Source organism: Amblyomma americanum, chromosome 2 (genome assembly GCF_052857255.1).
Source record: "Amblyomma americanum isolate KBUSLIRL-KWMA chromosome 2, ASM5285725v1, whole genome shotgun sequence".
Lineage (NCBI taxonomy): Eukaryota > Metazoa > Arthropoda > Arachnida > Ixodida > Ixodidae > Amblyomma > Amblyomma americanum.
Window position 1 is genome coordinate 133,491,007 of NC_135498.1, and position 27,938 is coordinate 133,518,944.

Below are 27,938 nucleotides of genomic sequence, written 5' to 3' on the forward strand. Positions count from 1 at the left end.
AAAAGGCGCCTTTGTGGCCACCTCATGAGCACTAAACATATTATACATGACCCTATTCGGCAAACCCGCTTTTGGCTAACTAAAATGAAACAATAATCAACGGCTTATGAGTATCACTTCGGGGCCTATGTACAATTGCTGGTGCTCGGCCTCTAACGGCGGCGGGCCATTGTCAAGAACGGTCTGGGCCACACACAGTTTCCGCTTTTCCCCAAAGCGACGACGGGTCCGTCGCACACAGAAATAGAATCTGATTACTAGCCCTAAAGTCGCGGTGAATTCCTCCAGCATGCCCAGTACACATTCCGAAGTGGGGACTTGCGCACATTGCGTACGCAACACGCGTGAGAACATGAGCTCGGTCAAGCGAGACGACACCTCCTCGTCGCTCGAACTAAAGCTAGTTTGCGGAGGGTAATCTTCTTTTCTCATTTCATCGATATGTCAAAATGCAAAAAGCTGAGCGTTAAAAGATGCATTTTAGAACCAACAATGAACCACTGATATCTGATCATGCATGTAATAAACGCGAACTATAAGAGGGGTCTTACGATATTCACGCTGTGAGGGAAGCGAAATGCGAAACTGTTTTTGAAAATCAAGTTTGAATATTTCCAAATGAATCATCCTAATGATATTTAAAGCTTGTTGTTGGCTTCGCAAGATGAGCGCAGGCATTTTGTTGCTGCAGCTTAATTTGTCTTATCGGAGAAGCATCGGTAGAAATAAGTTGGAATGCTCCTCTGGGAGCAGAACCCATTGAGTGCAGGAGCGAAGCGGCAGTCAATGGAGAAGAAAAAGCATCACGAAAAAAAGATAGAAAGGTTAAAGTACTTTCAACAATAATGCTGTATTTGTTATGACTTCCACCTCTATAGTGTTACCGTCTCTCAATGAAGCTGCCCACTCAGGCATCAACCACGACCTGTTTCCACCGTAGCGCTATCTGAAAGCGTGTCGCTTGGCGGGGATGTCCGCACAAGTGCTTCTTTCCTCATCAACTGGAATGCTTGTTCGCTAGTTTCACCTGAAAACCCCATTTACATGAGCATAAATTTTCTATGCGCAATATGATTGCCATGAACATAGGTTTGATCATAACCCCGTTATTTTCCATTGCAACGTGAATAAAAATTTCTGGAATGCGTTCTTTGGCGACTGTTATGAATGAGTGGTTCGGGATTGAAGCGGGCCTCCCAGTAGTCTTGTTTACTCGTCTAGTTAGCGAGCGGGTAGACCAGCTTCGCCATCTTGTTTAGCAACCTCCTTTTAGGCTACCATTACTACAGAGCGTAGGCACTTAGCTAACTAGCATACTTACCTAACATATATTTAAAGGCGGAAAAAACACACACTCACACACAAAGAGCAGACAATGGGACAGACAGCCAACGTGTATCTGTGTGCCTTTGTGTGCCTTTTTTTCTCGTTTACAGATTTATATTTAAGAGCAACGAACTCACCCGACAGGAAATTCGGTTAACCTCAGGTCAATTTCCGTATCTCAATGTCACTCAAGGGGGCTGATTCAACACTCACAAAGTGTAAAAGCTGAGAAATGTAGCTGCAGCACCGAAAGTGCAGATGACCGATTGTACTGGGTTCGGGCTAGAAGTTGAAAGTTCCAGAAAAGAGTTTCTTGGTGGTTCGCAGGAACGCGCACCACTGAGAGTAACCAGTATGGTAATCAGCTGATACGCCAGAAAACATTGAAACGAACAAATACAGGCTCTTAAAATTTTAAATCAAGATTTGAAAATGTAAGCGGAGAATTCACTGCACTACATTTAAACACTAGAACTATCAAAAACAAGATAGATAGCTTCGAAATACTTCTTTGTAATCTCGGAATGAAATTTCATGCCCTAGCACTCACTAAAACCTGGCTGTCTGAAACGGGTGTTCCGCCCCACATAGATGGCTCCGAGTGCATGAGTTTAAGTAGGCAGGGGAAGAGAGGTGGATGTGTTGCGCTCTAACTGATGAACAGTTTGCATCTCCGAGCTATAGATGAATTGACCAGGCATGATGACAATGTTGAAAGCCTTTTGGCAGGGTCTCAAATTTTGCAATTGGCGTTTATACAAACCGCCAGCGGGTAATATATCAAAATTTTTAAATTTCCTAGATGGTGCACTCTTTCTGCTTCAGTCCTCAACTTCGTCCACCCTAATCCTTGTTGATGTAAATATGGGTACAATATCAAGCAACGCAGAAGCACAAGAATTTCAAAATGTCCTGAATCTTCATGCCTGTACCAATGCCATACGACTGCCCACCAGGATTGATCGCGACTCTACTACATCCATAGGTGTTTGCATCACGAACACGTATTGCAGCCATGTTATTTGGGGTGTTATAATCAATGATCTTGAAGAAGTTTTCTAGATGTTATAATGCGGCCTTCCCATTGCAAGAATGTGAGGGAAGGAGCAAGCAAATAAAGAAACCATCGATCACTCGTGAACTGTACGAGATAATAAGGCAAAAGAACAAAAATTATCTTGAATTTATAGGGCGCAAAGATTCAAGCGTACTCATGAGTGCAGGAAGCTTAGAAATCAATTCAATTCCGATCTAAGAAAGGCAAAGAACACATATTACGAAAATAGGTTCATGAATGTTCAAAACGATTCTAGGAAAGTATGGAGCATAATCGACCAAGTAATGCGTAGAAGGCGTCACCAACAAGACATCATAGACATTTACAAATACGGCGTTCGTGTTCCTGTAACAAAAGTTGCTGAAGAAATGAACAGAAATTTCATTACCATAGGCTCGTGCGAAGAGGTTCAAGCAGAAGAATGGAGTCTAATATCGGAGAAGAAACTAGAATCTATTATGCTTGTACCAACGACACCTACTGAAATATATAAAATAATTCATTGTCTATCGAATTGTGTCGCTGCTGAAGTCGATATCATAAAAGTCCCACCCATAAAATATGTTGCAAATACACTTAGCCCGATATTGTGTGATATAATAAATAAGATGCTCCAGTCTTGAGAATTTCCTGAGGAACTAAAAATTACTCGAGTAACTCCTCTGTATAAGGGTGGCGGTGAAAACGATGTTAACAACTATAGGCCTATTTGGTATCTACCAGTGTTTTGAAACATATTCGAACGTGCGAAATTCGTCAGGCTATCGAGCTTCTTTGAAAGGCATCATATAGTTAGTAGTGCTCAGCATGGATTTCAGAAGAATAAGCCTGCAGAACAGGCACTCATGAATATCAAAGATAAATTAATTGAACACATTGAAGAAAATTCCCTGACACTTGGCCTGTTTCTAGATTTAAGAAAAGCTTTTGACACTGTACAGCACAATATACTGCTTAATAAAGTATAAGCATATAGGGTAGGAGGAGTTCTACTGGGACTAATTAGAACATATGTTTTGTGCCGGTCTCAATGCGTATCTGTAAACCATGTAATCTAGCAGAATGACAAATCGAATAAATGGCAGCGGAAAGTAAACGAAGACATCGAAGAAACACACAGACGAGGACGATGCTGCACTGACAACTCAGAACTCAGACAGAATGACAATTCTGCATGACGTTTCCCAGGAATCAATTTTAGGGCCACTGCTATTCCTGGTATACATTAATGATTGAATAAGAATACCCGGTTCTCCCGAAATAATAATGTATGCCGACGATAGAAATGTTTTCTTCAAGGCCCAGAGAAATGAATCCCTAGAGAAAGCAGTTAACACTTACCTTACTAATCTCTCTACCTGGTTGCGAATGAATCGGCTAGGACTAAATACTAGTAACATAAATATGTCTTCTTTAAGTCAATCAATAAAAAGGACTCATACGCACTGAATATAAAGTTTTAAAACACCCTGCTCCGCCAAGTAAGTGAACAAATATTTCTGGGAATCTGGTTTTCTGAGGATTTTTCATGGTGGCGCATCCACCTCGCATGCGGGAGGTGCGGGGTTCGATCCCCAGTGCCGCCGGGTACCCACCGGTAATACAATGTGTACAAGCTTTACCCTGGTCTGGTGCTCTGCTTATTTAGGGTGAAATGCTTGAGAAATGGGACCTTGAGAAGTCGAATATACCTTGTGCCGTGGCGCTGTTTGGCTGCGCGGATGCCCTTGCGCCATAAAAATCCATAATCCTCATCTTTCATGGACATGTCATATTCTTAAGCTCACCACTGAACTCTACCCAGTGGTGGGTAGCACATGCAGAATACAGAATTTATTACCCACGTGGCTAAAAATGAAGTTGTATTACTCTTTATTCTTCTCCAGCTTAAGTTATGGTATCTTAACATGGCGTACAACGACATATTCTAATTACAACAGGTTATTGGTCCTTCAAAAAAGAATGTTAAGAATGTGCCACAACTTTTAAGGAAACATCAGAAACATACCCACCCAAACGCTTTTCATAAAATACTCTATGCGCCGGGCCGACCAGGTGTAGTAGTTTAAATATCTACTATGGATTCATAGATACAAACTTTATCCTACGTCCTCAGTTAATTCATCTCGCTATTCAATCCGAAATCCTACGCTTAGACTGCCAGCTATAAGAGCAAACCACGGGCGACAAACGTTAAACTTTCAAACAAATAATATGTTGAACAGAACAGATATCACTGTTATCTTCAACAAAAGATTTTCTGTTTTCAAAAAAGAGTGCAAAAAATGTTTTCGTTTCAGGCAGTATTTTCTTTGCTTTGTAAAGACATTGTGTGATTTCATGTGCATGTAATTTGCAAGCAAGAAGGAAGCAAGACAAGAAAATATATATATTCTCTGCGTTCCTTTGTTTTTTGTCTATCAAATATGACGGTTTATTTTTTTTTCGTTCCCGGTGCAATAGCTTTGTTACTTCGGTTGTTGCGTTCTTTTTTTGTCTTTTTAATGTTCGTTTTGTACAACATTAGTGCTCTAACAGGGAAGTGTACTTGCATATGTGTTTTTCATGTGATTGCGTTTGTTTCCATTCCTTTTCTGATGAGCAAATGTTTGTTTGGCTCACAAGTGCAATGCCGCTTGTCGAAATGTAGTAATTCAATTTGTGCTGAATTTGTATTGAGAGGCCGAAGCCTCGTCCGGCGCTATTACGCTTTTAGCATCGCCCCCCCCCCCCCCCCAGACATGTTCTAAGAAGCAAATAAAGGAAAAAAACCTTTCTACTTCCTTTGTCGAAAAAAAATGACGGGCACTCGTAGTGCCCACAACGCTTCTCTCAGAGAACCGCGCTTCTAAACTCACCGAACTAGGTCAGACTCCCATAGAGTACACGTTATCATTCATCAGTTAGTCAATAAGCCAGCACTTTTTTCTCACACTGATTGCAAAGTGAACAGTTTAAACTCAAATAATAAAGCAATACGGTTCGCTGATCCAACAAGAATCCAGCTACCAAACAACTTTTTCTCTTCACGATGTGAGACAATTGCTTGCTGAAAGCAATGGACTGCGTTCGTAAAATCAGTCTTTTAGCAGCATAGCGTTGTTGTTGTTTTTGCTGTTCTTGCCTCAAATACGATGGCGCATACCCACTGTGGTGGATTAGCCAGGGTTTGGTGCAGATTCAAAGAGGAAAAAACTCATCCAGGTTTATCTCAAGCGGCTCATAAAAATAGAGGAAACTGAGAGAAAAACAAAATAAAACATTTTGAGAGATCATGTGGAAATCGAGATTAAAATCGAGGAAACAAAACGGTGTGGGCTAAATAACTAAATTTTAAATAATTATTCAGAAAGAACATAATTTAGAGAGGAAAGTAAAGGCATCGAGAAGTTAACACAAAAATCTCCCGGTTTCAATAATATACTTGTGAACAAGCTGACACACCTGCCTAATGGCATGCCGTTTGACGGTTGCACCGAATGAGAGGAGGACAGGAAGAGTAAACGGCAGCCCTAACTGAGCGAGCGGATCTTCCAAAAACTGAATTCTCTGCCGTGCAAACCCCGCATGACGCACGTGGATTCTACGGTGTGCACCCAGAACGTCATAAATATAGATTAAGGCTAGGAATCCTGCAGCGCAACAGCGTCATGAAAACCTCACATTGTCTTGATCCGCAAGAACGTATGTTCTATGGGAATTTCAAATGTTCGAAATCCGCTGTACCAAGTATGGGCTAATGGCTCATGTAATGGTGTATTTGGTAACGTTCATAACGGGACGTGGTCAGCCGGGTGAGGTTCGGAACTACATAAGCAACAGGCCCATTGATGTCTGATTTCGCTAAGAAATTGGCCATCGAATTTGAACTAATGCCACAGTGCCCTGGGATCCACTGAAAACGCACCTCTTGGACATGACGTGGCAAAAAAGTACATTAGGGATCGGTATAAGAGAAAAGTTGTCGAACTTTGTAGTGCTGCCAAGACTGAGAAACTCTCCGAGAGAATGACAACTTGAGAAATATTGCGAGTAAGGTTTTGAAGGGCCAAACCAATAGCGAGAAATTCCGCAGCGAAAATTGGTGTATAATCAAGGACCCGAATAGAATGACACCAATCTAGTGTGCGGGAATAAACACCTACTGCTGCCATTTCGCCATGTTGAGAGGCATGTGTGAAAATTTCAGCATGGCTCGAATACTCGAACAGATATTCCTCCAGGAGACGTGTAGCACATTGGCAGATAAGTGCTTGCATATAGCGGCAGCGTATGGTCGAAGCAAACAGCTGGTGCAGCCTGCTCATTGCTGACGCTCTGCACGGGCCTAAGCGAGACTGCAATTGTAGAGAAGAGGTGCCCAGTAAACACAAATTGAGGCAGTTTGTAAAGCGGTCAATGTTTATCTAGAACCCTAAGCTGGGCTAGTCAAAAAATTGGAGGAGCCACTCCAGGAATTGACTAAAGTCCCCGTTAGAAGGTGCGCACTGTGGGAAGCTGGAAGCGAGAGTTCAAGACCTCTATGCCAGCTTCCAGAAAGAGGGCACAATTTGCCACTGATTTTGGTAACCCCAAGCAAAGGCGTAGAGCACGGCTCTCCAAGAGAACCAGAGGCTGAATTTCGCATCTGGGGCAAACGGAGAAAAGAACGCAACCGAACTCCAAAATTGGTCCTACGTAAGTCTTACATAGAAAAAAGAGTGTCTCTGCGCATACCGAATTTCTTATTGTTGATTCTTGTCAGGCTACCCAGAGCTCGCTCACCTTTGAGAAGTATACTTCTGATATAAGGTCGGTAGTCTAGATGAGGGTCGTATATTACACCAAGGTATTTTAAAGACAATTTGCGGGATTTGGGCGCCACAATACAGTAGACAGATATAAAGAGGGGACGCTGAAGGATAAACGAGAACGGAAGATTTGTTCTCTTTGAGAACTAAATGTGATTTGCCCTGCCATACCCCCAGGCTTTAAGGTAGGCTTGCAATAGCTGGTAAAGTGAATGTCCCCAGGAGAAGCAAAAAAAAGCGATGTCCGCATACACATACACTTTGATGTCACCCTGAATCGGTATGTCCCACATAAGTACGTTAAAAAGTAAAGGAGACAGAACCGATCCTTGAGGCACATCTATAATCTGCGGAAAGGTTTCGGAAGTAGAGGAATCGTCAGAACAGAAGAAACGTCTATCATTCAGGAATTCCTGCATCCGTGCAAGAATGTGAAAAGGCGGCTGAATTTAGTAAAGCTTTTTCAATAGTATTGAATGCTCTACGCTGTCATATGCTTTAGCGAGATCAAAAGTGACTAAAGCCGCGATCTCTTTCTTCTCTATTGCAACCTTAATCCTGCTTTCCAAATCTACATGTGCACTCCAAATCAAGCACCCCCGACGAAACTCTATCTGAAAACCACTGAACGCTTGTATTGCAAGAACGTGATCTGTGAGACGGCTATGAACAATGCCTTGAATAAGTTTAACTAAATTAGACAAGAGGGAAATCGCCCGAACGTTACCAATTACAAAACCCTTCTTTGAATTTTGAGAAGTAAGATTATTTTTGCAATTTTCTGTTCAGGAGGGAGCCAAGCTCTCTCCAGGCACACATTAAATATATGCAATACATCAGAGGTAAACTATTGCACAAGAGACTTCAACATACCGCTAGAGACCCCATTGCATCCAGCAGCTGAAGGTTTGAGGCCAGTAGCTATGGAAAATAATTCACAGGGTGTAACCGCGATGGAGTTTGCGCGCGGAGGGTTAGGACGAATGGAACCACCAACCGCGCTTGAAAACGCAGACCAAGGCCTTGAGCTTTCTGGTCAAGTTCTTTTGCATCCGGGGGTGGCAACACCATTGACTCTGTAACATGAGATGACGGCGTATTATGGTTGCGTTCCATGAATCGGTACAAAGCTTTGAGGTTATTTGGGCTTGATGGATAACGGTTCAAATTCGCATTGTACTCCTGCTTCGCCTTGGCAATGGCCCTTTTGAAATGAAGTCGCGAAAATTTGTAATTTATCCGATTTCACAGGCAGTGGTTATGAGAGAGACTTTTGGAGGCAGATTTTCTAAGTCGATATGCTCTCTCACACTCATTCCACCACAGGGAGGTCTGTTTGTTTTTGACGGTAGATTGCATTGTGAACACGGAACACTCAGAGGCCCCTAACACGAAATAGAGAACTTGATGAGCGCGATCCAAGTTATCAGATGATGCATCAGATGATGCACAATTGCACAAGTTTTTTTTAGACGTGTGTGGTTTACGCATTTTTGTGGAGAAGCAGTTGTCCTGAGGGGAGAAGCTGCTATGGTGAGAGTTATCGGGAAATTATCACTGGAAGTTCCACCATCCACTGTAGACCAAGAAGAAACTTGCACCCCGTTCACTGACAATGTTAAGCCAATGACAGATCGAGAATCGGAACGCATGAAAGAAACTTATGGATTGTTACAGCTACGCACGTTCCTTGCCAGCATCCGTGACCAAAGAACCTGCCCACATGCATCAGTACGGAAACCTCAAATTACGCGATGAGAATTGAAATCACCAGCAATCATCAATCTTGTTAGACCGCAAAAGAACATTTAAATGATCTGTGCTGTGGACACCTGAAGGAAAGTAAACATTAGCAACGGTAAGAGGAGCACACTGTGGAATTGCGATATCAACAGCCAACAATTCGCAGTCAGGTCTTTGAATTTGGTGTGGCACATGCGCCCCATGAAAAAATTTAGAAGGAATTAATATTAACAAGCCACCACCCCGGCCGAAATTCCGATTGGCTCGGAATGCCCGAAAAGTTCTGAGAGAGAATGACATAATAGGAGTCAGCCAAGTTTCTTGAAGTAAAGTTATGTCTTGGTCGAATTGGAGACAAGGTTCTGTAAGTCGAGAAAAGTAGATGTGACTGAACGGCAATTCCACTGTTGCACTTTTAAGCCCGCCATTGTTACTGTAAAAGCAGGTAGCCTGTGACAGCCTCCTTTAAGACCAGTTTTATGTGAATTACTGGGGGAACGTTTCTTGCTTTTGTTGCTTGGTAGGGCAGCCTTCGACGGAGAGGAAGGAGCTCGACGCTTCTGGGAAGGATTGGCCATCTCGACATCGTAGTGCAAACGGTACAGAGGCTGGTATCCCCAGCACCATGCACAGGCACAGACGAGGACGCAGCAGGAATAGTAGCCAGGGGATAAACACCACAGAGGCTATTGGATGGACTAGTTGATTGAACGGGAAGGCTAACAGTTGAATGAGCAACCTGACTTGAAATGACCTGGGATAATAGAACTTCATTGAAGGTAGGCAACATACAGTCCAAAACACCTGCAAACGCCTTTTTGATAGCTGACACCACAGACTTTATCAGCAACGTCTCTGCCTCTGCCTCAGGCCCAAATGACCTAGGAAGTCCCGCATAAGAATGCCTCTTCCGGTATAATTGCGCATAAGCATCATCTCCTGAGCATCTTCTCTGCTGAATGATATCCAAAACTTTCTGCTCATCTGCACGTTTGGAACAGCCAGCATCATCAGCCGGATGTACGCCGCAGGGACTGCAAATTGGACCTTCAGGTGTGCAGAAGTCTGCGAAATGGTTCTCCCCGCATAGTTGGCAACGCGTCGCAGATTTACAAGCTTTGCTGCTATGACCAAAGCGCCAGCAATTCCTGCATTTGAAAGGACGAGGATGTAGCGGGGCGACTCGGTACACTATAGGCCGAACCTTAAGCTCAGACGGGCAAGAATATCCTGCAAATGTTACAATCACAGACTCTGTCGTCAGACGTGAGCAATTAGCATCGCTGGTACAGCGTTAAACTGATTACACGCCAACAGGGGCGTCCTGAAAGTCTTCAAGTAGTTCCTGAGGAGAGGCCGAAGAGTCCGCGCCGCGGATGATACCTTTTGAACATGGTATTTGCTCTGGAATGAAATGCTTAACTGGAAATGATGCAAATGATGTGCAGTGCAGCAACTCCGACACGCACTCCACATCCGGCGATCGGCACAGATTGCCGCTAAGGCCGAAAGGGCGCACTTCAGAGATTTCCAGGTGGCGGCTGGTAACAGCCTTCAGCAGCTCCTTGATCATTTTAGATATCTCAATTTTATGGCCCCGTCTGCAATGGGTACAAGCGCCACTGGTAGGTCACTGACGCCATTCCGACTGAAAGAAACCAAGGGCAAACTTTGGGCCGGCAGGCTGGCGAACCAGGGAGCCGAACTCCCCCCCCCCCCCCCCCCCCCCCCCCCGGGAATCTAAAGACATTCCACGAGGCCTAAGGGGACAATAAACGTAACTATCGGTACAGCAATAAAATAAAACACCTGGCCGATACCCCTACATGTGGAACGGCCTCACAGTAGAAGCCGGAAGAGGGAGTCCAGAGGAGGCAGCAAGATCAAAGACAGGAACAGCGGCAGGAACCTGCAGACCACAGATCAGCAGAAACAGCAGGTCGCTCGCCGTTAAGGATACCCTTCTACAAAATTTTGGCGTCGTCAGTGTCATCGTCGTCGAGGGCGTTGTAAGTGGAAACGCAGGTGGCCCGCATGCCACCAAGGCCAGGTGACCATGTAACGTATCACAACTTGTCAACCGTGGGAACCTGCTCTACATAGTGTGACCAAACTGCTGACCATGGCAGGGCTTTTACGCTGTACCTAGGCGACAGAGTGAGAGTACTTGCGCGGGAGAGATTTTCAATGCTACGTAATGTACTCTCTGAGGGTCTCTGAAAGGGGCTCTCATTAAACCTGGAATATGCCTGGTGTCTTGAAACACAGCACTTCAAGAATGTCCTGCAGCAAGAATTTATTTTTTTAGCTTGACTGTAGTAGAGCAATTTTTATTCAAAATTTGAATTTCACCTTTTTCGCAGCTTTCTTCTACTGTCGTGACTTTTTGCACGCTGAAATGCTGGCGTTCCTGCGATGGACCCATACACTCGAGCCCGCCGCCAGCTGCCGACGTGCAAAGGAGTTCCCCGGAGGGCAGAGCTTACCTACCCGCCTGAGTGAGGCGCTTGACTGGCCTCTGCCCTGGTAGCTGCGTGACGCCTGAAAGAATCTATTAGCCAATTCTTAGACGACATAGCTCCATCACGCTGATGATGATGATGATGATGATGATGATGATAAGCCGACATACGCAGAAGCGTGAAATGGAGACGGACACGAGTGCCAGAAGTGGCGCGCGCCAACTTTAAAGCTTGATTGTGGGCTCTCTGTTGGGCAAAAAAGTGTATTTGGCTCAGGTGCTGATAACAACACCATTTAGTGAATGATCGAATTTATGTACTCTCCACAGAAGGCGTTTTAGGGCCCCTTCAAAGGTAGATTAAACGTTACGTGACGGAGAAAGAAGAGTATCAATACCTGCGTCATACCCTAAAGGCGGAGTTTTAGTATCCCCTGAAGTTTCTGGTCTAATAATAATAATTATATTAATTGGTTTTGGGGGAAAGGAAATGGCGCAGTGTCTGCCTCATATATAGTTGGACACCTGAACCGCGCCGTAAGGGAAGGGATAAAGGAGGGAGTGAAAGAAGAAAGGAAGAAGAGGTGCCGTAGTGGAGGGTTCCGGAATAATTTCGACCACCTGGGGATCTTTAACGTGCACTGACATCGCACAGCACACAAACGCCTGCCAAATCCTTATTCTTGGAAAGGTGAAAGAACCTGACGATAGCATCAGCTCTGATAAGCCTCTGTGATTTCCTCGGAAATTAAGGCATGGGTAACAGAAAATTTCTGACTATGTTTTGTAAGTCGGCGCACTTGAATTCTATGCTCATGATGGCTTCGAGTTGTAGAGCACTGTGCGTGCGTGCGTGCGTGCTTGCTTGCTTGTGTGTGTGTGTGTGTATGCATGGCAAGGCTTTCCAACCGAAGTGATTGCATCTGCCATTTGCGCTTTCCGCAGGCCTTATTATTACCCAGATGCAGCACAAGATATCCGTCTACCACATCAGTCTCATTGGATGCCTCTTGGCTTGCACTGGTCTCGTGGCGTCTGCATTCGCCCCCAGCATTGTCTGGATGACATTCACACTCGGCGTTATGTACGGTAAGTTGAGTGTTGCTCTTGGAGCATTTTCCTACAGTTCTTCTGATAAGGCCGACTAGAAGTTACGGCTATCAGAGAGAGGGGGGGGGGGCTTACATTATTCATAATAACTTTTAGATGATTTGCAAAGAAACGTTTTGCTCAACAGAATTATCTGCGTAAGGGATGCAACTTACAGCACAACACATTGTGATATACCACAATTTTCAAGGATGCTGTGCTTGATGAATGCCCAGGGGAAGGTGCACTTGAAGAGATCATGGTGAAGTACGTTGTTCGCGTTAGTCCTCAATATACTGTGCGCTGTTAAGTGACAAAGAAGAGAAGTCCTCAAGAACTGCTGTGCCATAATTTAAATGGGTGTTTAGAAGGGTGAGTGGCCGGGCTAGTTGGCACTTTTGCATGATGGTGGAACAGCGAAACGGACGAAACACAGGAACAAACAAAAAATAGGTACACGGCACTTACTAATAACTGATTTTTTTCGAAGTACAGTGAATACATAGCGATAGAAAGAGGGCGGCACATCGATAAGAGGGCTGCTCGGCTACCGGAAACCAGACGATAGTCACATCAGCGGATAAACCATGTATTAGTGAATGAGCTGGGGGTGAAAGGCGCTAAAAAGAGGGTGTGGAAGGTCGTCGTGCGAAACAAAAGATGAAAGTTAACAAAAAGGTGAAGTTGAAGTTGCCTATAAACAGGGTAAAAACAATACACAATAAAAATCAATTAAAATGCTGACAATAAAAACATTAAAAAAGAAATATACTAGGTGTAAAAGGCCTTCAAGCATAGAACAATAAATGCTAATGGAAGGTGTAGTTAAAAAGGTCCAAAAGAGGCCAAAAGCTTTAAAACCGTAAACGGCCTACAAGAGATAAAGAATAAGACCCGCCTGACAAATGAAGGACCAAATAGCCATTATTTAAACAATAAACACAATAGAGGCCGGTGAAACATTGGAGCCGAGTGAACAGTCGCAACACGATCAAATCAAATCAAATCATATTTTATTCTCCAGCAAGTATCTGAATGGCCACCTGTACGAACACCTTGACGAAGGCCCAGGAAACCATTATATGGCAGCAGGAGACGGACCGAAATAACAAATAATGAACAATACAGAAGTGATCATCAATAAATAAATAGAAAAGCAATTATACAGCGTATGCATGAGAGCAACACAACCAAAATAAGCTTACAGAATGTTTATCAATAATGAATGAATGCAAAAAAGAGTACAGTAATAACAGAGTTTTTCTCATGCGACATACGAATAAATACAGAGTACATTTTCACAAATGTAATGTAATTTTCACAAATTTAATGTATGCCCGGCTGTGCTTACAAATTTCAACTCTTTCTCTCATAAAGCGATAGACGGTGTACTAACAAAGTGGTTCTTAGCACGCCGGATATTGACAGCTTCAATTATTTCTCTAGAGGTACTGTCTCCTCCTTTCCAGATGATCACACATTCATTGAATACTCATCTCGTCTTTGTTCCTATGTTTCGTCCCTTGTGCTGTTCAACCATCATGTTAAATTGGTGGTTGATTCCGTGCCCCTTCAGTAAAAAATATATACATGGTAGCAAATAGGAAGCTTACAGATACCACTTGCACGTAAGAGAACACAGCAGACAAACGTGTTATATTGGCTCTGGCGCTTAGCAGAGCATGTTTCTCGTAAGACAGGAGCACTGTGCGTCGTGGAAACACATGCAGTTCTATTCCCAGCTGGCATTATTTGAAAATTTGGTTTATAAAAAGCGGCATATTTATAAACAAATCAGTTGCTTAGGAATTTCTAACAGTGAGTCAAAATCAGCCATTCAACGATAAAGCGTAGGAGAATTAACCCAGTGCATTGTGTTGAGAGTTATCGTTCACAACGGTGCAGGTACCGGCATAGGAGTCGCCCTGCTGAGCCTCTGCTTGTACCTACTGCTGTACTTCGACGAATACCGAGGCACGGCTACATCTATTATGTGGGTGCTCAGAGCCACATCAAGCATGATTGCCACGCGGCTGCTCTGGAAACTCACATCAATTTATGGGATTCAAGGCTGCCTTCTCATAACTGGAGGAATAGTGTTGCACGTTGTACCCCTTATCATGCTAATAAGGCACCCCCAACCGTGTACGGTGCCCTTCTCAAACCTCGCAGCAAAGGCTAGTAAACTTTGCTCAAGTTCACACAAAATTGTTGATAGTGGTACTACAAAGGAAAGAACACATCTTTCGCAGCGCAACGACCAGGCCCGACAATGTGCCGACTACAAAGAGAAACCGAATAGCACTGCACAGGTTGCTCTCCAGAGTTTTAAGTCCTTACCCTTCTACGTGCTTGTCCTGTACTCCCTCATCTCAGAGTACGTCTTCATAACCTTCTCAATAACCATAGTTGCCTACACAGTGGACAAGGGATGGACAGTTGAAAGCGGTAATCAGATTGTGATCTACAATGCCGCTGGTTGTCTCTTTGGTCGAGTGGTTGGGCCATTTGCGACAGACAAGATCCGCCACAGCCGCTGTCCCATGGCGGTCGCTACTTTCTTGGCCTCCGCTTGTTGTTTTCTCCTATTGCCCCTTGTGACGACATACGGCGGCGTTGTTGCCCTAACGATTATCTTGGGGTTGGCTCAAGGGTACATACTGTGCATCAAGACAGTCCTAATTGCGGACTACATGGCCGTGGTGAGGATTAGTTTCTGCTGCGGCGTGGCCGGTCTGACAACTATTCCTGTGTGGCTTTGCGGACCATCCATAATTGGTAAGTACTACATTATGTTTTCTTTCCTTGTCACGAAAAGTTACGGAGATTAGATAGTATCTTCATTTTATGTTTTTCTTTGCAGGTTTCTTTCGCGACAAGAACGGCTCGTATAATTTGCTCTACGTGGTCTTCTCTGTACTATGCGTCCTCATCGCGGCGATGTTGACACTCCTCGCCTGCAGGGACAGAGCTCGGCGAAGACGCTATAAAAGAAAATTTCAAGCCTTAAACGATGTGAGAGAAATGGCGCTTATTAATACTCCAGTCATAGTTTCCTCTGTGGAGGACGATGTCAACTGCTAACTACCAAATGTTCCTGACAAGAGAACGGTTACATCACCGGGATCCCTTGTGCTAATATCCCGTAGAAGTGAAATAGGTGATTTACCTATTTAGGGAATGGAAGGTAGATATAGACGGGAAGTTGCAATGCAGTTGTTACGATGTCAACAGCTTAGAAAATAATGAAATAAATTATACAGCCTCATTGCTCACATGTCTGGGATTTAGCAGCTTCCTGAGTAGTAATATCCGCTAATAGCACTAAGATCAGACGAACTACAAGAGCTATAGTAGATTTTGTAGCGAAAAAAATAACGTAAGTTGTATGATAATCAGCTAAGTAAACATATTGGACTGAAGAAAAATTTAGACAGGTCAATAACCACACTATCATTTCAAGATAGCCACAATATACTCCGCTGACATCGCAAGAAGCTGAAACCTATGCATGTGGTAGATATTTTGAAATAGCTAAATAATAATATGCATATATTGAAGAGTGTCCTCACATTTTGTTCACCTAACAATAACTTCAATGAAAAAGGATTTGAACAAGATTTAACACAATTTTTAGCAATGCTTAGCAAGAAGTACTTCACCGAAAATACGCGGATATTTAATTCTAATTTATCTGCAGCCTTTAACATGTGGTCAGCCTGAGTTCGTCAAACTAAAACGACTGTACTTAATTCTATCGCCCAGAGAGCTCCAAGCTGATGGTCGTCGAACGAGGAACAAAGTCGTGAACTAGACATTAAATTTTGTTGCAAAAGAACTCATATTAAAACAAACAAGGCGAAACGAAAATGATTCTTTAGTTGAAATACCATTTTACTCTAAACCAGTTACCTTCTAGAACCGACATAGTCATTAAGAGGCAGCATAGTGAAAGCCTACACTAAGCCTGTTACTTCTATACCATGACTTGAGCGCGACGAACGGGACATAGAAGCCAGGAAAACGCGGGGACACAACACAACGCTGTGGTGCGTCCATGCTTGTTACTTTAATTTAAGTCCCGTTGGTTGCGTGTAGTCAAGAAAAACCACCATCAACTCGGCAAACAAGTTACGTAGCTTCTAGAACCGTCCTACTCAGTAAGTGGTAGCATAGACAAGGCGGCAGCATAGTTACCCTAGGAACCGATAAATACAAAAATGGCCGCCATCGTCTCGAAGACATTGAAGTAACGAGCGCTAGCTGTTTGGTTTACTAGATGAAGAAAGCGAAGAAGAACGCGCCGCTCGTCTCGAGAAACGGAATGTAATACCTTCTGAAACGCTGTGGATTGCCACCATGCTCGGCTACGCGTGCACGCACGACTCCCAGCGGAGCGATCGACGCCTAGCGCCATCTATCAGAGAAATTACGATGCAGGTTTACGAAGTGTCGAGTTGCACCCCCTAAACATACGTCCCAAGCGGAACTTGCTTCGTTTGGGGGGTTAATGTGGGCCTAGAATTTGGCTTGCGGTGTGATATGGTAACACTTCAATTAGTAAGTGCATGTATGCAATGTTTACCCATTATTAGTTGTGGTTTTATTTCTATACCACAGACCATAGGGCTTTATTTGCTTACCAATTTTGGTATACAACTGTCCCCGGATTGGTTCCAGTTGTTGTTGGAGTATATATAGCGGAACGAATGTATACTTCCAAAGCGGTCCCGCAACGGGACAGTTTTCGTGAAATAAAGAAAAACAACGGGACACTTTTCGTACCCACTTTACGATAATTTTTGATGAGGGGGGGGGGAAGAGATGAGAGGGCTGAACCGATTTTATTATCCGCCATCTTGGATTCGAGAAACCGAAACTATGCCTCCATTTCGTCCCCTGACGTCATACTCACATAGTTCCACCTCTATCCACCATTCTGGAGCATGACATCATCATTGGCTCGCGGCAGGTGGTTGTTTCTACAATGCCCTTGTAGATGGCGCTACAAGTCTCAATGCGAGATGCGCTGTTTCCTAGTGGCAGCCACAGATGGCACTTTGATTTCGGGGTGGTAGGAGACCTCGAAACGTGATGAGTAATTGCTGCCACAGATGGCGCTGTGACCGAAAATAGTAGCAGACCCTACAAAATCTCGAAACGTGATGAGTAAGAGCTAAGGCTCTTGAAACTGATCAGCAGGCAAATCAACAACCCAAGCCACTGTAAGAAGTTAGACACTGATCCCACCTTATTGTTCAAGTCGTCTTGAGCAAACTAGAAAACCTCTTCTCAGGAAACTAACGCCTTCAAGTGCTGTGTCCACATATCTGGACGCGACCTAAACCTCCTCATATTTTCGTACGCAAAGCAAACTTCCACCTTTGAATACCGCGCTCTTTGACTCTCCCGGTCAAGGTTCTGGCGCCACCTCTAGCAGCTACATCGAAATGCTTTTGTGAAACAAACACAAAATATGTGCATCCCGCCGTTTTTTGGCAGGGCAAGTAAATAGCTTTTTTTTGCATTCTGTGTTTGCAAGTTATCGTTAATAATGCAATTTTGGGATCGGAATGTGTCGATAGGTTAAAGTAGAAACGGTACACAAATGTTCGTCGTTATAGATGAAAAAAGAAGTGCTGCGGTGGACGTTCAGAGTGGCGCGTCCAAAAATGTGGGCATGGCGCCTTAGTGCCGAAATTATCGAAGTGGCGTTTTTCCCCCACAACGAGTCGTTTTTTGTGCACGTATGGCACGAAATGGGCGTACTGCTTGCGGGCGTTGAAAAATATGCTTGTATGAAGAGAGCGTTGGACGACTCCACCGCTGAAGCTCTTTTCACGAAAATAGCTGATGGAGAAGCACCTCCGAAGAAGTGCGGCCGACCAAGCAATGAAGACCCGCAGATCGTTGCAAAGAACCACCACTTAGCTGAGCCGCTGCCGACAAACCCAGCGCGCTATTACCAGTGCTTAAAGTCAGGGTGGTCTGCGAGGTTCTTAGTTCCCCTTTCTAAGACATAAAAAGGATCTGAGACCACCTCTGCTAGATTGTAGACCGCGTGAATCTGAAGGATGCAACCATTTTCAGTGAGGGGCAGAACATTTTTTCTCTATAGTTTTGAAAATTTGCGGTTTTAGCAAAAAATGATACATTTTGTATGAAACCCGAGACGGAGAAAAATACAAAGTGGCAGCACTACAACGGGGGATGAAAAAGGGGAACCCGCGCCCGCACACCATAGTCAGTTCAGAGCTGGCCGATCAGCTCTGGGGCTACAACACCCAGCACATTGGTAGAGCGAGGGGTCAGTTTTTTTTTCAGGTCTCTGACATAAATTGAGCAAACAATGACCTTTAAAAATGATTTTTTCATTATTGCAAGAAACCAAGTGTAAAACAGGCCGTAAGATGGCAACTCTCTCTCCCTTTCCGCCGGTCCTAAGGTCACTCGAGACCCCTTCGATGCAGCCGGACTTCAAGCATTACTTATGATAGAAGCAACCATCGGCCCCAAGTTCAGAACACGTTAATTACACAACGGTGCCGACATGAAGGCTGCACTTCTAAAAGCCGCGTTCGGTGCTCGAAATACCAAATTTCGCTCTCCCTGTCGTCACAGAATGACTGCGTTTTTCTGTTTTATAAGTCATGAATTACAGAATAATTCCCTGAAGCGTTTATTCTCACAGCTAAACATTTGTTTATGGCCAACGATCAAGGCAAGCAAATGTAGGAGTGTCTACGTTCATGTACTAGGTTTACGGCGTCATGTCCACAAATGTGGACGGTAATAAAATATGCTTAAATATCAATATTGTTGCATAATATTTTGAACATTACTTCTGCTTAGTCTACACATCATCTTTTATGCAAAAGTAGATTTTTCCTTTAAGTAGATTTAATTGGCGCCTAAAGGGGCTAATCACGCAATCTGACCGCAATTTTTTTAATTCGTAAAACAAACAAGCAGGATGCTTTTACTTTTTAAAATCAGCAATGTGCTCACAGAAGCCCTTTTCAGCAGATATGCCGGTCAGGTCTGTTGTTTTCAACGATAATTCGCGTATGGAACACTTGTCAACGTTTCTCACCGCTGCCTTGTAGAAATTTCCTTCGCTCCTTCCTTCATTTATTGTGATCACACAGCTCTTTTTTCGAACATAATCGCTTACCGATGCGGTCATTATCGCCGCGGATAGCATATTAGTGGTACTGGATGTCGTCACTTCGTACACAAATATTTCCACAAAGAAATATTTGAAGCGCTCAGCTGCAAAGAGCAATGGACTCCCGTAATAGAGGGATGGCACAACATTTTTGGTACCTGTTAAAATGTTTTAAGCTCGAAGTGCAATAGCTCAAATTCCACGCCCGCAGGAAGATGAACTGTATCTCTATATACTTCACTAGGTACTTACGCTGAACTACTTTGAGTTCGATTCTTATTACTTTCAAATATTTGAAACTTGTATGGGACCTACTATGCAAATGATTTGCATGCCTATGCAAACGGTTTGATGTGGTCACTAGGAACTAAACTTCTAAATTCTTTTTTAGAAAAACCGCCCATATCTCTGCGTTATATAGACATCATTTTTATCTTAAGGGAACACGGATCTGAGACGTTAAATCGTTCGTCCCACACCTTAATTCATTTCTCAAGCAGTACAATTACCTTGTACTTCTCCAGCGCACAGAGCCACTAAATTCAGTTCCTAGATTTGTTAATCACTATTGGTGACTTGTGCTACAGTCCACGCTAAAATATAATCCACGCTCTAAAAAAGGCCTCTTCTCCTAATGACGCGTCCATTCGAACCTCCTCAAATTTGGAATTGTTGTTTTGGCTTCTTAGATCGACACTCACCAGAAGCTGTTCTGACAGCATAAAAACAGCTTTTAAAACAAGAGAAACGGTCTTGACAAAGCGGGGTATCCAAGCATCATCATCAGCATTGTCAGGGCAATTCTTAGGCAAGAAGTAAAAAAGACAGCTACTAAGAAACCTAAACTGTGCCTCAAACAACGCAGTATCAAGTCATCGCATATCAACATAAAAATTGCCATAACTCGAATGGTGGCAACAGGCATGATGTAAAACTGCCTTCACCGTGCCTGCTAAGCTATCAAGTACCTGTACAGTTCTAACTAAAAATCCTGTGGAATGTGAAAATAAGCATGGAGCCCCGCAATTCGAATACTCCACCAATGCGGTGTACAGCCTGCCTCTCATTTGTTGGTGCATATACATTAGACAGAGGGGAAGGTGCGTGGAGTGGCTCATAGAAAGGAAAGTCGAGCGATTTGTTGAACACAGGAGGAATGTAAAAAAAAAACTATAAAAGAGGCAACCTGTGTGACGATACAGTGACTGACACTGACAAATCCAAACCATTGGATACGGGCACTACTATTCAGGCACCTGCTAAAACCAAAGTGCAGAGGAAAGTCATTGAGGCCTTTCTCATAACGAAATCCGGTGAAAAATGTGTTAGTGTAACTTCCTTGGTACTCCTGAACAATGAATTTCCCATTTTATAAGGACACGTGTGATCTGCTGCTTCGATTGCGGATTTAGCTTGGTTTTGGTTGTGCGTTTTATTATTGACGCGGCTTTTGCCTAAGGTTTTTTAGTTGCTCACTGAGACTCTTCTAGCCTTTTGGCTTGCTGTCTAGCGGTTTCAGTGTGGATTGTTTTTTTTTTGCGTTATGTGTTTTTAGCTAGATATGACTCGGCTTTTTCATGAAGACACGTTGTTACTTCTGTATGTGTGCATGTGAGTTTGCGTACGGGTGTTTCGATGTCTGCGCGTGCAGCCGTGCATGTGTCTGATTCTGTTTATGTGCTTGTGAGTAGTTCTTGCATCGTATTCTTCTTCTGCTTTTTTAAGTACTGCGATAAGCCTTTGGTTTGCTCTTCTTAGATACGTTGAAATGTGTGCGTTTCATTTCTTACTATGTGGTGGTTTTGCTGTGTGACTGCGAACTTGTGTATTCCGGACAACGTCGAGGACTGTGAATACTGTCGGGTATAAATGCAGCAGTTTCCTCAAAAATAAAAGTGTTTTGAAGTTTCCGACATTTCTGACGTCTGCTTCTTCCTCCCATTTTTTGTGCAAGTGTATTCCTTTAATGCAAAATTAACCAACTCGCTGAAACGAAAGTACTTCTCTAGAACGCAAATCACTTTTCTTGACACTAGTGTTCGTTCAGAAAATCGATAGCTTAAAACCATGCTACACATGAAGCCTCCATACCGACAGTAATGCTTATATTTCTCTAGTCATCATCCGTAACACTGTAACCAAGGCATATTTGTAGGATGCGCAGTGCGCCTTAGAAGGACATGTACCGACGGCGGCGACTATTTCAAACAATCTCAACAGATCAGCAAAAAAGGAAATAGCAAGAAGTGCTCGTTATGACATAAATGACGGAAGCCAGCTGTCATCGAAAGCATGGAGCATAGGGGACGTTTTTTTTATGATGCTTTTATCAATGTGATATCAATAAAAGCAGAAGAAAAAACAACCACACGCCGTTGGTGGGATCCAAAACCACGACCTCCGAATTTCGCGGCTTTGGTTGTTTCTCCTTCTGCTTTTATTAATACCACGTTGATAAAACTACAATTTAAGAATGTCCCATGTGCTCTTTGGTTTCGGTAACTGTTGGCTTCCGTCATTAATGTAACAACGAGCACCGCTTTCCATTCCTTCTTGTGATAAATAGTTAATCTAGGGATCTGGCAGTCTTTGGCCGACGGCACAGCCAAAGTAAGGATTTGGGCAGCGGCACTGTCTGCTGCATTGAGTGCTGTGCATGCTCAACCGCGCTGAGGGATCGGCAAAGAATGGGGGAAGCCTTCACGTCCGGCTTCAAAAAATTCGACGTAATGGCCTCTCCTGAATTCTTTCCTTCTTCCGTGCTCCATAGCATCGCTTCATCATCGTCGTCATTTGTGGCTAACGCGTTACAACCAGCTGCAGTAACACCCGGATACTTTTTTTGTGCTACGTTGTTAGAATGCTGGTTATATAATTTTTGTGCCATCGCAATCCGAGATAAATTATCTACCGTATCTACGCATAATGTGTTTTCGAAAGTGATGCTCAGATTCATTAGCGATGATGTCTCTTGTACAAGTTTATATTTCAACGTTCAAGATTGATGGTCTCTGTCAGCACGGCTTTGCGGTAGACGGGGAACACGTTGGCCGCGACCACAGCGGGAGCGTGCAGCCGCAGAAGTATCACACGCCATGCCTGGGATGTGAAATCTGCATTTCATCGACAGGCGAAATGGGGTGAAACTCGCGAATGATGGAAGATCCTGAAATATATTCAGGGTCTCATGGCGGCGGCAGCGGTAGCAGCAGCTTGAGGCATCGTTCGACCGGCTGTACTGTCATCACCGACAAGAGCCACTTATAGACAACACCGACGAAAGGTTTCGGCTTGCTTGATCTTGAAGACCTGCTTGAAACCTGCTTGATCTTGAAAACCAAGCCTCGAAGTGAAACCGCACCCGAAGTGAGAACGAGAAGTGCTAGCGCACCTAATTCACGGTTGCCCTACACTGTAAAAAAAAAAATGCTCCGCAGTACAGAGAAACCCGCTGGTAATGCGTTGCCGGAGGGTTTTCCGCAACATGAGGTACGGACTAAATGTCAGAAACAGAGACTCCGTATGACGACTGTCACATTCTTGGTAACGGAAAGTTACGCCATGCTATGCACGAGACCGAAATCGTTTTTTCATAACGAATGCTTATGTTTTGTTCTTATTGAAGTTTCCGCAATGTGTATGCATACGTCCTCCGTTCACTCGGAAGTCATTTCATCTAGAGCGGAAATTATCTGTATTGTAATTATGTACTTTCTGTAGTACATGAACATGCGTCTTCGTATAGCTTCTGCCCGCAATGTTCACTGCAGATATAGCCGTCCAGGTGCCGAAGGAATAAGTATTATGTACAAGGCTTTCCTTTACGCATATTATGTAGTGCATACGTACAAAGAATGCAGCTTAGAATGAAACAGTGGTAAGTGTTTGGGTGAGTACAAGTACATGCGTTTTATTTTCATGGCAAACTACACACATTGTACATCTGCACATTGCTGTCGGATCCACCTGAAAAGCATAAAAATAATCCTCATTTAGTGGTCACACAACACCAAATATAAATTTCACAAATACATTTCAACCATCCGCTATTGAACAATCGGCTTTCGTAGAAGCTTTCAAAAGCCATTCACCGAGAACCAACCCGTTATAATTTATTGCCCAAAATTAATTTCTCATAACAGTAAACAGTAAAAACCACAGGTCCAGAAAGAAGCAGACAAAATGCGCTTTCCCGGGCGGCACTGTGCGCATGAAAGACTTTACAGTTGCTTATCATGTTGTGCTATAGAAAGTAGCTCAGGATGGGGGCCAGATGCAATTCAATGCAGGTGCCTTTCTGTACATAGTACTAAATGCACAACTTAGGGAGCAAGGAACATTGGTAACATCTGAAAAAGGCGGGAGACGCTTGCCGAATTTATCGTCCATCCAATTTGTCCATCCAAATCGTCCATCCAAACTAAATACTGTGAGGTAACAAGAGCTAATATGGACAATCATGCCTTTAAGAGATATTGTCAATATATATTTTCCTGAATGAACTAGTTATCCTTAGAAGCATTCAGAGGAAGTTAATTTTGCTAAATGCCTTTTGCCAGAATAGGCCTTTTATGAACCAGTTGCAAATGAAAAGAATAACTTTAAGAACACGCTATGCATGCTATAACGCCAAATTAGTTACATACAACAGTATACTATGCCCCTAGTTTTATGGTGGGCCTGTACTGCACGATTTTCATGCAAGGTAGTGGAAAGTATGTGCCATGAAACAGACCTCTGCTGGCTGAAACTGGCAAATAAGTACCGGGTTTTTAAGGCAGGAAAGAAGTTACATAGTTCCTTCTGCAGGTTTTGAACTTCAGGTTAGTTATTTGAAAAATGTCAATCCCTGAACTGCAATGATTGAAGTTTTTAGCAAATAACATTTCCATTGTAACAGTTGAAACGCTCGTTTATTTGAGGAACGACTTTTCAAAAGCCTGCGTTTCATGGTGGCTGTCAAGTAGCCCTGATAAAGAGAAACCAGTCACGACACACAACCAAGGCCCCGTAGCACATTTTCAACTATACCCTCGTGATATAGCTTTAAAGTAAGTGTTAAGCAATAAAAATACAAATCCCTTGATTTCCTTCATGATTTATCACTGGTGTATACATACAAAGATAACCGTGCAAGATGTGGAGTGCATGGTACAGAGAGAGTAGGCAGATGGTTTCTTGACACTCAAAAAGTGAACAAGGGAAAGAAAAATCTCAGGGTGCTTGCCGTTTCGACAAGACAACTTGTTTTCGTCTGGGGTCAACATATACAGAGGAAACTTAGAATCAAGTACAGGGTTGCCCACTCTTAGTGCGAACACGCGACCACATGGCTGTGCTCTTTGGGCCACTGTGTCTGACATTGCCACACATCGAAGTGTAACATGACACGAAGCACCACATCCAGGTGCATCTCCTCTTGCGCCATTTTGCAGCGATGAGTGGCTGCGCCGCACACAGTGGACGTCTAAAGAGTGCGGCCATGCGCTCACATGTTCGCACTAAATGTGGCCAGCTCTGTACATTCCAGAATTGGCATAATTATTTGAAAAGGCCTTGCACATGGTCAGAGGTTTCCCAACCCATAATTTCCCCCTCTTTTCCTGCTTTCTTTAATTTATCGTTATACTTAAACCTTACGCCCTGCACCTCCTGACATCACTTCTCGGAACCTTGGCTGCCATACTCCTCCCCCTCCCCCTTCTTTTTGCCTTTTCTCCGAACCTGCCCTCATTTTCTCTTTTTCCTTCAAACTATTTTGCCCCCCCCCCGGTATTTTATTCTGCCATGCTGCTTAATTCCTTTATCCTAGTTTTTCAGGAAAAGGCAGCCAGCCATACCAAGCCACCTTTTCCGGCTGGACATAAAGCCATTCAAGCCCACTATCCACACTCCATACCCCGAGATTCGTTTCTACTGAATTGGGCTTTTTTGTTTTCACAGTTTTGCAGGTCAACCGGTTAATATTCTTTAGCAGCTATCATGCCTGGTCAAGGTTCACGCTCCCCATCGTAACGCCCTTCCCATATCGCACCCTCGTCTCACACAACAGGCCTTTCGCCTCGAAGTGAAAACCTTATTTAAACCCCACCAATGATGAACACTTTGCCAGACAAAGACAATTCCTCTTGTCGAAACGTCGGCAAGCACCCTGAGGCTTTTCCCTTCCTTATTCAGTTTGTGAGATACCAGGGACAGGTGTTCAAGCAGCCATACCACACTAATACCCCTGTCACACGGGCACCGCAAACGCCTTTGAGAATCATATCCCAAGGCGTAAGGAGTGCAGCTACCCGGTACAAATGTTGCGCCTTTGTCGCTAAGGGCCTTGGAGGCGAAGGCGCTCAACCGAGACCTTCGGAGCCCGAAGACGCGGCATTCGAGAAGCTGTGATCGCAGTACCATCCAAAGTCAAAAAGTAAAAGCAATAAAAAAAAAATAGATAACCTAATAATGTTTGAAAACATTTTTTTCAAATACGAAAGGTGTGTCTGGCTTTGGTTTTTGTACGGGTGTTTATGTTTTATGTTCAAATTTCAAGACAGTGAAACTGTTGCGGCAACACCGAGCGCCCATGGTGGCCAAGGCAATACACGTACAAAACCTGCTCCTGCTGATGAGAGTAGCTGTTGCAGTACTTTTAAGGAAGCAATCAGAATAAAAAAAATTGTCAAAGCTCAACGAATGAACAGAATACACCACTTTAATTTTAGAACACTCACTTCAGCCACCTCGAGTATAGCAGCGGGTGCTAAGCCTGAACGACTTTCACCTTTGGGCTGCACCGTGTAGCTGCATCGCTGCTCCTTTAAGCTTTCGCTCCTTTGGTGAAAAATGGTGCCTTTGCTGGAAAGGCCTTCGAGGAATGCCATGTGACAGGCGTATAAAGCGCATTTTTTACTGACACGAAAGACTCAGTGCCTTTAGTTCTGACAACATTCTAAATCATGCTTTGGTGGCTTAGCATATCAAAATACTGGACATGACAAAATCAGCTAATTAGTGAGGGCTATTATTTGCTATAGGTAAAATTATAACATTCTCCTAAAATAATGAAAAGAAACCACCAGCACTGACATCAATCTACAATTTGGCTGTAACATACTGACATGACAATATAGTTACACGTAAATTCCCTTTTCGCACTTCAAAACTGCATGCATTATTTCTAGAAAGTGCGAGAACAGAAGCTCATACATAGTGCCAAAGAAAAGAGTGCATAATAGTACCACTTATGAGGTGTTTATCGGCAACTGCAATGAGCAAGGCTATGTTAATGGCAATCCAGAGTTATTATGTGTCTTACGAGCGCATGCACTTGGGAGGTGATAGCAGCTGTGGACGCAGCTGTCCATCGCAGTTTTGAGTCTGTCGAGATAAAACATGGGGTAAGGTATTCCCTGTTTTGCTGCCGAAGGCAAAACCGCCAGCGAGTGGAGTTGCCTTGCTATTCACTGTCAATATCTACTGCTCAAAGTAAAGGAAACTAGGGCATAAAACATACAGCATTTCATACTATGCTTTGGCCAAATGCAGTGAGAATGAAACAGACTAGAGACGTCTTATGACGTTTGCACTCTTTACTTTGCACCAGAGGAAAATAAATTTATGTACAGTTGACCTACTGCTTGCCACAGTCCTAGAAGAAATGAATCCAGGTCTCAGAAATTCTACCGAGAGAATACTGATGCTGCATGTGCATTTCTCTGAACAGTTCTGAAATATGCAGAAGTTACCAATTTTTTTACTACCTGATTACATACTGTAATCTTTGCAAGGAATATGAGGTTAACGGACTGGGAAAAAATGTCAGGAATGGTACCTTTGGTACTGGGCACTTGGACAAACAAATGACCCACTGGGCGTCCCCACCCAGGAGCTCTGCTACCAGGCACCCCTAGCAACAGTAGTCAATTTTCCAGATCCAAAGGAGCCATGCGAATGATTGCCGAAAAGTCAAGTTTAAGGACAGCAGATGCATGAACACAAAACAGTTTTCCAACTTTGTTTCAGTGTGATAAATGGTTTCAAATCTCTAGACTATATCAGGTAGTACACAAATTATCAGAACACCATCTCCCGCTCAGAATCATCTCAAAACACATTCGACACGCAGTACCAACATGGACAGTTCGTGCCTAATTGAATCCAAAAGTTTACGCTGATCGACCAATATTACTCTAAATAGAGACAGAAAGCGCATGCACGTTGTACTGATGTTATCGTGAACATAACATGCGACGAGACGCAGGGTTACAATACAAACAAAAAACCGCTTTCAAAATTTGAAAACAAAAGGCTCCC

The 27,938-nt window shown here is 43.6% G+C and overlaps 1 protein-coding gene across 1 annotated transcript in view; it reads left to right on the forward strand.

The window, feature by feature from the left end:
• Nucleotides 1–17,546, forward strand: part of LOC144121818 (monocarboxylate transporter 2-like) — a 62,483-nt gene extending 44,937 nt beyond the window's left edge. Inside the window, exons 3-5 of the mRNA XM_077655228.1 lie at nt 12,323–12,466; nt 14,372–15,244; nt 15,330–17,546. Coding sequence (XP_077511354.1) covers nt 12,323–12,466; nt 14,372–15,244; nt 15,330–15,550 — 1,238 coding nt within the window. The 3' untranslated portion in view covers nt 15,551–17,546. The remainder of the gene's footprint in view (nt 1–12,322; nt 12,467–14,371; nt 15,245–15,329) is intronic.
• Nucleotides 17,547–27,938: the final 10,392 nt, after the last annotated feature.